The sequence below is a fragment of the Chinchilla lanigera genome, unplaced genomic scaffold, assembly GCF_000276665.1.
Source record: "Chinchilla lanigera isolate Chin_1 unplaced genomic scaffold, ChiLan1.0 scaffold00078, whole genome shotgun sequence".
Lineage (NCBI taxonomy): Eukaryota > Metazoa > Chordata > Mammalia > Rodentia > Chinchillidae > Chinchilla > Chinchilla lanigera.
In genome coordinates this window covers 10,642,219-10,651,429 of record NW_004955479.1, presented here as the reverse complement: position 1 = coordinate 10,651,429, position 9,211 = coordinate 10,642,219, and the positions used below count along the sequence as shown (strand labels likewise).

Below are 9,211 nucleotides of genomic sequence, written 5' to 3'. Positions count from 1 at the left end.
TTAGCCAATTGCTTCTGCCACAGGTGTACGTGGCGTGTGGGCAGGTGTGGGAGTAGGGTCCAGAGAGGCACTAACTCATAGCACCTGGCTTGACAAAGTACAGTACAAGCCTATTCATGGGAACAAAGGAATAGAAATAACTTTGGAAAGGCTGGGCGTGGTGGCGCACACCTGTAATCCCAGCACTTGGGAGGCTGAGGCAGGAGGATCGTTCCAAGTTCGAGACCAGCCTGGGCTATAAAGTGAGTTTAAGGCCTGCCTGAGCTGCATATCAAGATCCTGTCTCAAAAAGACAGAAAAAAAAAAAAAAGAGAGAAATAACTTTGGAAAATAGATAGTAGTGAGGATCTCATATAATATAGGAGATATTTTTCCTTCCCCCTCTGGCTGGTTGGTTTTGGATTCAGTGTCACTTCTTCAAACTTCATTGAGCATAGATGTCACCTGAGGACCTTGTTCAACTGCAGATTCTTAGTAGGTCTTAGTAGGTCAGAAGATGCTGACACTACAGACTCATGTGGGAAGTTTATAAATTTAATCAACTCTAGTCCTTGAAATAGTGGCCCTGTAAGTATAGAGAGTAATGAACTGGGTATACAAGGTCTAAGGAAACCACGCTGCAGCAATATCTGAAAATAAATTCTCTCCATCTGAGGAGGGACCAGAGTGCAGGGAACCTGCTGGTATGGGAGTTTCCAGATTTTTTTTTTTTTTTTTTTGGTCTTTTTGAGACAGAGTCTCGCTATGCAGTTCAGGCTGGCCTTGAGCTCACTTTGTAGCCCAGGCTGGTCTCGAACTCGCAACGATCTTCCTGCCTCAGCCTCCCGAGTGCTGAGATTACAGGCGTGCACCACCATGCCCGGCTAGTTTCCAGATTTTGGCATCTGAGTAAATGCTACATTGGCTTCCTTCTTCCTTCAAATCCAGCCTTTTTAACTGGATATGAAGAGGTCCATAAAACATATGAAGGTGACAATGTTGCCATTATTTACTACCATTGCTTATGACCATGGTAACGACACTGGTAGTTGAGCGATGAAGTGTTGGGGAGCTTGGGGGAGGAGGCAGAGGTGAGAGGGCACAAGAAGAACTACACCTCCCAGAATGCCCTGCTAGAGCACACGCCGCGGCGGCGCCCCACCCCTTGGGCCGACCAGGCCCGCCCGTGTGATGACGTCACAAAGGTGACGTCACGGCGCCCAGAGCGAGGCTGGGGTAGAGAGGCCGACTGAGCAAGAGTCGTCCGCTTGTGGTGGAGGCGGCTGGGAGCCGGCGAGAGGGTGAGCAGGCGAGCAGGCGAGCGAGAAAGAGCAGCGCAGGCAGCAGGGAGCGTTGCGCAGCTCCGAGGAACGCCAGGCCGGGCAGCGGCAGACCCACAGTCCGAGAGGGCTGAGCTGGGCGCCGGGGGTCCCCACCCCCACCCAGCCGGACGGTGCCCGGTGTTTCCCCGTGCGGGAGGCGGCGGCGGCGGCTGACGGGACCCGACGGGACCGCGGGCGTGTTGCCACCTCCGCCGAGGAGCCGGCGCGGCCGGGCCCGTGACCGACGGGCCGAGAAAGGGAGCGAGGCGGCGGCGGCGCAGGCGACGGGGAGGCGGCGGCGACACCATGTCATCCCCCAGCCCGGGCAAGAGGCGGATGGACACGGACGTGGTCAAGCTGTATCCTTCGTGGAGGAGGCAGTCGGGCTGTGTGTGGGATCGGCCTGGGGGGCCCAGGGCACCCCCCGGCACCCGAGCAAGGGCCCCGGGGCGCTCAGGGCCACTGTCCGAGCTCCCTCCCCCTGGCGACGGCGGCTCCAGGGCACCTCCCAGGGGCCAGGGCCTTCCCAGCTCCCCTTTTTATGCAGCACCCCGAAATGTGCGCTGCTCCTCGCTCTTGCCGCTCCCTTGGAGCCTGCCGCCTCGACGTTCGGACTCCCAAGACGGCCTTTTTCTTTCTTTTTTTGGCGAGACTACCCGCCTCATTCTTCACCACCGAGCCTGTCTTCAGGGTTTCTCTTTCCTGTTTGCTCTCTCTTGATTTAGGGGCTCAGGGCAGAAATTCCTGATGGGGAAGCCTTTCTTCCTTTCCTGAGCCACGCTCCGGTTCCCTGCGCTCACAATGCTTCTTGAACTGGGGTAACTCAAGCGACCTCCTTTATTCCTGATTCCTTTCTATATTAGGAAAAGAGCAGTCTGCTCAGAGCCCCTCTGCTAATAAAGAGCTCTGTGTGTTTCAAATCATAGATTCCTGTTAAGCTTTCTGGTTCCTAGAAGAACCTTCTTTTTCATTGACAAAGCCTAACCCACCCATAGTTGGGTGCGGTGAGGACCCCCAGGCCCTCTAGCAAGCCACCCTCCTCCATATTGTGGATCTGACAGCTGGGAGGAGGGAGAGAAAGAGGAGCTCTCCGCTCCCCTGTACTGTCCACCTAAGCAGAACCCTCTGAGGATAAGCTTCTGGGGGACTGCTTGCCCTGATCTTGCCAAGTGACACCTTTTATTTCCTGCCACCCCCTCAACTTTATACACTCGAGGTTGCAGTGGGAAAGCTATAACTGATAAAAGAGTCCTTCAGGCAGTGGTTTTGGTTGGAGTCCAGACTGATTATTTATTTCATGACCAGCTGGAGAAATTCGTGAAGGTTCCTGAGACAAATCGAGGAATTTTTTTTGAGGGCTAATTTAGAGAGAGAGAGTGAGTGAGTGTGTGAGAGTGTGTGTGTGTGTGTGTGTGTGTGTGTGTGTATAGAGTCCAGTGTTCTGAATAGCTAATCCCTAGGGAGAGGGGGAAGGGACTAGGGGGGCGGTAGTGTGTGAAAGGCAGTTAAAAAGTCCTGTCTCCTGTTTCTCTCGGCCTCACCGCCATCCCCCCACCATTTCCCCCTGTTGCAGGATTTTGTTTATATAACTCAAGTTGTTTGGCTAGATTTTTCAGGTGAATTTCTTTTTCCTTTTATTTGTTACTGTTTTTGATAGATTGTTTTACCTCTTTGTAGAGATCGATTATTATCAAATACAGAATTCGCTGAAGTTTTTAAAAAGTAGTTTTTGCATATGGTTTGAAAGTGGGGGGTGGGGGAAAGTTGCCTGGATGAGAGATTATTTTTTTCATAATCTTTTCAGGAATAACAAGGTGTTTTTCTTCTTGCCCAGCGAATACTTGGCTAGGAATTGGGGCTAGTAGATAAACTTCTAAGTTTAGGGTTTGGAGTTTAAAATTTTTAGGGGGTAGTGGCAGGGATTAGAAGGGAGCAAGTAATAAAAGTATCATGTACCAAATGTATGTCTAGGCACAAGTGAAATCAACTCTTTCCGAGCTGTTTGTGGCCGTGATTGTTTTGTAAATGTGTGATAGATAGCAGTAAGGTTGGCTTTTCATAAGATTGCAGGAAAACTTGTAACTATGACTCTACATTTTACACAAAGCAGTTGCAGGTTTTTTGTTTAGAAACTAGGAAATGACATGGTAGACTCTTGAGTTATTTTTATATTGAATTGAGAGTTACTGTCACACCTAATGCAAATTTCTACCTAATGTGTAATTGGCGTGGAGTGAGGGGGAGAATTCCAGCTGTTTTTGATCGATGTCAGATCTTCCAATTATGTACGTACATAGATTTCTAAAAGATCGAGGATGAAGTGTGAGGCCTAACTTGACCTGATGCCTTTTCCATACAGTGCCTTTTGTTCAGTTAGTAGTTGTGGCATCTAGAATGATTACCGCATTTAGGAGTCGTGGTGTGGGGGGTGGAGAGAAAGAGGAAAACAGACAAAGAACAGCAGGGTGTCTTTTTTTCCCTCCCCCCAAGTGGCTTATTTCATAGCTTATTTTTAGTAGAAGATGAAGAAAGGCAAAGATGCACTGGCCTTCTGTTCTTTTCCTACCTTCCTCCTTGCTGACAAAAGAAAGCAGAAACGCTTTAAAATTGTAGATCTCTTAAGATAGGAGGATAAGAGTTTCAGGATTTAAGACAGAGGTTATCTTTGTTTCATGTTCTTTATTTCCTGGTCAAATGTAGTTCAGAAGTTAAAAATTTTCAGATTTCCTTTTGTGTGTGTTTGTGTGTGTTTTATGTTGTGAGGTTGAGAGATTTTTGTGGCCTCCTTTCTCTGTGGAATTCACATCAGTAGGCCTAAGTGGGGCCCACAAATTTTGAGTAAGGTATATTTCATAAGAAATTTAAGAGAAAATTCCCCAGCCCACTACTAGAATGAGTACAATTGTGTGAAAGGGCCGAGGGTTGAAAATGAAAGATGGTGGAGAGGAAGTAGAAAGAAAGGTCTGAAGGAATGTACAGTACTTCTTGTCCCTCGTTGCCCCTGATGATTTCCGTGGTGTGGAGGCTGATAGCTGGTTTCATTGCAGTCTCCTGTTTCAGCCCATTTTTGGCTGTCTCCTGAGCATAATTATACCACCACGATTTACAGCTTGGCAGGGAACCTATATAGTAGGAAAGTAGCGGTGTGGGGGTAGGGAGGGCAGAGGATGTGTAACTAATTGGCCGCTGCCTTCCACCACCTTGCTAGGTTCCTTTCAGCACTATCTGGTTGTTGTTTGGAGTCTGTGATAATTCTTTTGTGATGGGTTGGTAGGAGGAGAGCTGACTTCCAAGTTATGCAGGGAGTGAGTGTTTTGCACCGATGCACTTAATAATCTGCTGGGTGATTATGTTCTGAAACTCTGACTCACTCATTCTTTCTCTTCTGAATCTTCTGCTGAGGGTTGTGCAAACCTCCCCAGGAGCCTAGAAACTGATTTACATGACTTTTGGGTGCTGTAGGAATGTGTCCCAATAAAAAAAAAAAAAAAAAAAAAACCAACTCAGATCCTGTGGAATAGTCTTGTATAGTGCGGCCATTTGTTTGCAGAGTCAGGTAGATGGTGACACTGTGCCCCTCCCAGCCTGGCAACCTTTGAGGTTTTCTTCTCCAACCCCCTGGTTATTTAGATTGTCTGAGAACTGGGGCTCTAGTGACCTTAAAGCGTGATTTGCCCTAAAGGAATATCGGTTTAAGTTCTCCCCAGTGGAGGAACAAACAGCTCAGATTACATGGGTTCCCTTGTTGGTGGGGGTTGCTAGTCTCACCCTGTTGCACAGCTCTGGTGATCCTTTTATCTGTGAACCAGTGGCCCCTGCTGAAGGCTAGAGCTGCTTGTTTTGGAAAAGCGTAAGCAGGCAAAAGGCCGCAGGCACAGCTCCTTGCAGCTCATTGGCTGCTCTGTTACTACCCGGAAAAGAAGGAGGGGTGGAGCTACTAAACAGCTGATGGAGTGTGTGACAAGTGTGTGTTTACATACAAAAGAGGTAGGGGCTGGGGAGGCTTAGAGAACGGCATTACGGGACTCACGGAGTATATTTTCAAGGGTAGAAAGGAAAACTTCACCTGTTGGAGTACAAGAAATGTTTAGGGAAATTAAGGTTAAACTAGAAAAGTGGATCTGGTAATAATGGGGACCTGGCACACATCATATCTGTTATATTCGTGTAAGATTTGGAAATTTACAATACCAAGAATTTTCCAAGATTTTCAGAGGGAGGGAGAAGCGCAAGACCAAGACAGGATATGCCACTTTAAGACTGATTCATAGGCAGGGATTCAAAAGTATGGTAAAAATGTAAGCTTCCCTCTTAAAAGCTTCCACAGTGATAGAAAGGGGCAGTATCTTCCACTCACTAACAGCATGAGTGAGTCTTATAAAATGCTGGTGGCTGCTTTACAGTTTTTCTATTTGATACTGGAAATTCAACCCAGAACCTTCATGCTGAGCTACATCACAGCTCTTTATTTTTTATTTTGAGGCAGAATCTAAGTCACCAGGGTGCCCAGCCTGGGCTCAAACTTGCAGTCTTTCTGCCTTAGCCTCCCAGAGTGCTAGGATTACAGGCCTGCGTCACCATGCCCAGCTGTGGTTTCTATAACAAATTTAAAGCCTCAAATATTTGACCACCTCCTTTGGCCAGGCACAGTGTTGGGGGTCTACTGGTGAAAAATTGTGTCATGTTAATTGTGTAATTAGTTAGAGCAACAACAATAGGGGCTTGAGACAGGGTCTCCTTGTGTAACCCAGGCTGGACTTGAACTCCTGAACAAATTTTTTCTTTTGCCTTTTTTGAGACAAGGTCTCACTGTGCAGTTCAGGCTGGCCTTGAGGTCACTTTGTAGCCCAGGCTGGCTCTAACTCCCAACAATCCTCCTGCCTCAGTCTCCCAAGTGAGTGCTGGGATTACACTCATGTGCTACCACACCCAGCCCCAGTTTTTCTTTTTATCAGAAAAGACATTCTGTCTTTATATCAGATCAGCACTCTGTCCACAACCTTGCTTTTTGAGTAGCTTGTATTTGTTTTGAGAATTGACTTTTCAAGAAATAAAAGTTTAGGGACTTGGCATGTAGCTGAGTATTAGATGGCTTGCTAACCTCTCTCAAGACTGTGGGTTTAGATCTCAGCACACATGCATGTTCACATGCACATACATAAGAAAAAGTTTTAAGAGTGATAGGATGAGAATTTGCATTCCTTTTAATTATTTAAAGCAAGTGCTGGCACAGGCTTATAATCCCAGGACTCCCAGCACTTGGGAGGCTGAGGCAGGAGGGTTGGCAAGAGTTCAAGGCTAGTCTGGGTTAAATAGTGAGTTCAAGGCCAGCCTGAACTACATAGCTGGACCATATCTCAAAAATGAACTGTTGGTGGTGCATGCCTATAGTCCCAGCATTTGGGATGCTGAGACAAGAGGATCAAGTTCAGTGGCACAGCGCCTGCTCTGTAGGTCTTGAGTTTGATTCCTGGTACTGGAAGAAAAAGAAAAAAAAAAAAGTTCAAGGCCAGCCTGAACTACAAAGTGAAACTCTGTCTCAAAAAACAACAAAACAAGCAAATAACAAAAACTCAGAAAAACAAAATAGATCTTTAAAAAATGGAAACAAAAACATTAAAATGTATAGACATTTGTCTTTGACTTTTTGTTATTTTGCCATTATTTCAGAGTTTTGCTATGTAGCTCAGGATGGTCTTGAACACCTACATAGCCCAGGCTGAGGCAATCCTGCCTCAGCTTTCTGAGTGCTGGGATTACAGGCATGTACCACCCAGCTGGTATTTTGCTGTTAATCAGTAGTTATTCCATCCCTAAGTTAGTGGGCTTTGTTACTCTTTAATTTGTGTTCAAAGTATAGACAATTCTGTAATCTTTTAACTAGCTCCAGTGTCAACTGGGAACCTGTGGTTTGCATTTTATTTCCTGTGGCTTTTCAGTGAGATGGTGAGATGAAAGTTGGAACAGTTTTATGGTGTTCAAAATAAAAGTTAAAGGTTGGGCAACTCACAGTGTTCTGAATTTGTCTTGTCTGGCTAGATTTTGGTGACAAATACACTGGTACTAATTTTGGTTAGATAAGAACCTATAAGCAAGCATTCACAGCTTCAGCACATCTGATTCCTGCAGTGTAGTTCTAGTAAATTACAAGCCTAAAGATTCAGCTTTTAGGGGAAAAATATCTTTTGGAGATGTGACTCATAAAGATCTCTCTTCCTATTGTGTGCATGCATTAAAAGAACCTACATTTGTTGGCTTTTCTAGTGATACAGTTTTCCTAGCACCTTGACTGGTATGTATGTGTATGTGTATATATTTATTTTTTAATTTAAATTTGGTGTCTTGTACAGTGTCAGCATATTTGATGAGTCTAAGAACCACCACTTCTTATGTGTTATGATTTGTGTCTAGATGTCCTCTCAGGGCTTCATGCAGCCATAGGTGAGGCTTTTTCAGAGGTAGCTGAGTTTAGTGTGTGTGACGCTGGGACTAAGGGTGTGTGATTACTAAATCAGTCCACTGATTGATTTGGTGCTGCCCTAAACCCAGTAGCCTAGATAAGAGTATAAAAGGGGCAGAAAGCAACTGCTAAGGTCCCTTGGTTGCTTTGCTACCTCCTGCTCACCAGGAACTGTTTCTCCTCTGTAATGCTTGTCTGCCATGCCACTCTGCCTTTTTTTCCAGCAGACTATGGACAGAAACCTCTACAAGCTGTGAGCCAAATAAACCTTTCCTTTCCTTCCCTAACTTTGGGTGTTGGGTATTTTGTGTTAGCAACGAGAAAAGTAACTACAATAGTATACAATTCAGACTTTATATTACAGTGCTTATAGTGTAATAATTTTTTACCTATAGATGCACAGTGTATGTCTTAATAAAATTATTTAATGAAAAGACTTAGTTGGACTGTAAAAGTAATAAGGTAATTAAGGAAAATAGAGGTTACAAAGAGTCATCTATAATCCTATCCTTGAAACAGTAGTTCTTAAACTTTAGTGATCTTAATTACTTGGAGAGTTTGTTAATACAGAGTACTCTATCCTGTCACTGGAGTTTTCTGATTCAGTAGGTTTAGAGAGGGGTTGGAAAGTCTGGCTTTTTTTTTTTTTTTAACCTTTTTTGTTTTTTTTGTTTTTTTTTTTCCCCTTTGTTGAGACAGGGTCTCACTATGTAGTTCAGGCTGGCCTTGAACTCAGTAAGTAACGCAAGCTGGCCTCAAATTCCCAGTGATCCTCCTGCCTCAGCCTCCTGCATGTGGAGATTACAGGTGTGACCAGCAGATTTGTCTTTTTTTTGTCTTTTGAGACAGGGTTTTACTATATTCAGGCTGGCCTTGAATTTACTTTTCAGCCCAAGGTGGCCTTGAACTTGGATTAATCCTCCTGCCTCAGCTTCCCAGGTGCTGGGGTTACAGTTGTGCAACACCACACCCAGCTGTCATTTCTAAAACTGTTGAGCTAGGTGATGCTGGTGCTCTTGGTCCAGATACTACCCTTCGATAACTATTGTTCTTAAATGCTAACATTTTGATGGGTTTTTCCTGTGTGTTATTTTTCTTGGGATATTTTTTCAAGCTGCTGTGGTCATATTACATGTGTCTGCTTTTTTTCCTTATTTATTTACTTATTTGACAAGGTCTCACTATGTAGCCCAGGCTGGCCTTGAACTGGACCAATCCACCTGCCTCAGCCTCCCAGAGTGCTGGGATTACGGAATTGTGCCACCATACCTGCCCTTTGCCCAGGTTTTGCTTAATATTTTTGCAACTGTTCTTTTCTTTTCTTTTCTTTTTCTTTTTCTTTTTTGCCTTTTTGAGACAGGGTCTCACTGTGCAGTTCAGGCTGGCCTTGAGTGTACCTTGTAGCCCAGGCTGGTCTCGAACTTGCAATGATCCTCCTGCCTCAGCCTCC

The 9,211-nt window shown here is 45.3% G+C and overlaps 1 protein-coding gene across 1 annotated transcript in view; it reads left to right on the top strand.

Annotated features, from left to right (window-relative positions):
* Positions 1 to 1,177: 1,177 nt before the first annotated feature.
* Positions 1,178 to 9,211, top strand: part of Ube2h (ubiquitin-conjugating enzyme E2H) — a 114,402-nt gene continuing 106,368 nt past the window's right edge. The window contains exon 1 of the mRNA XM_005402418.2: positions 1,178 to 1,660. Coding sequence (XP_005402475.1) covers positions 1,608 to 1,660 — 53 coding nt within the window. The 5' untranslated portion in view covers positions 1,178 to 1,607. The remainder of the gene's footprint in view (positions 1,661 to 9,211) is intronic.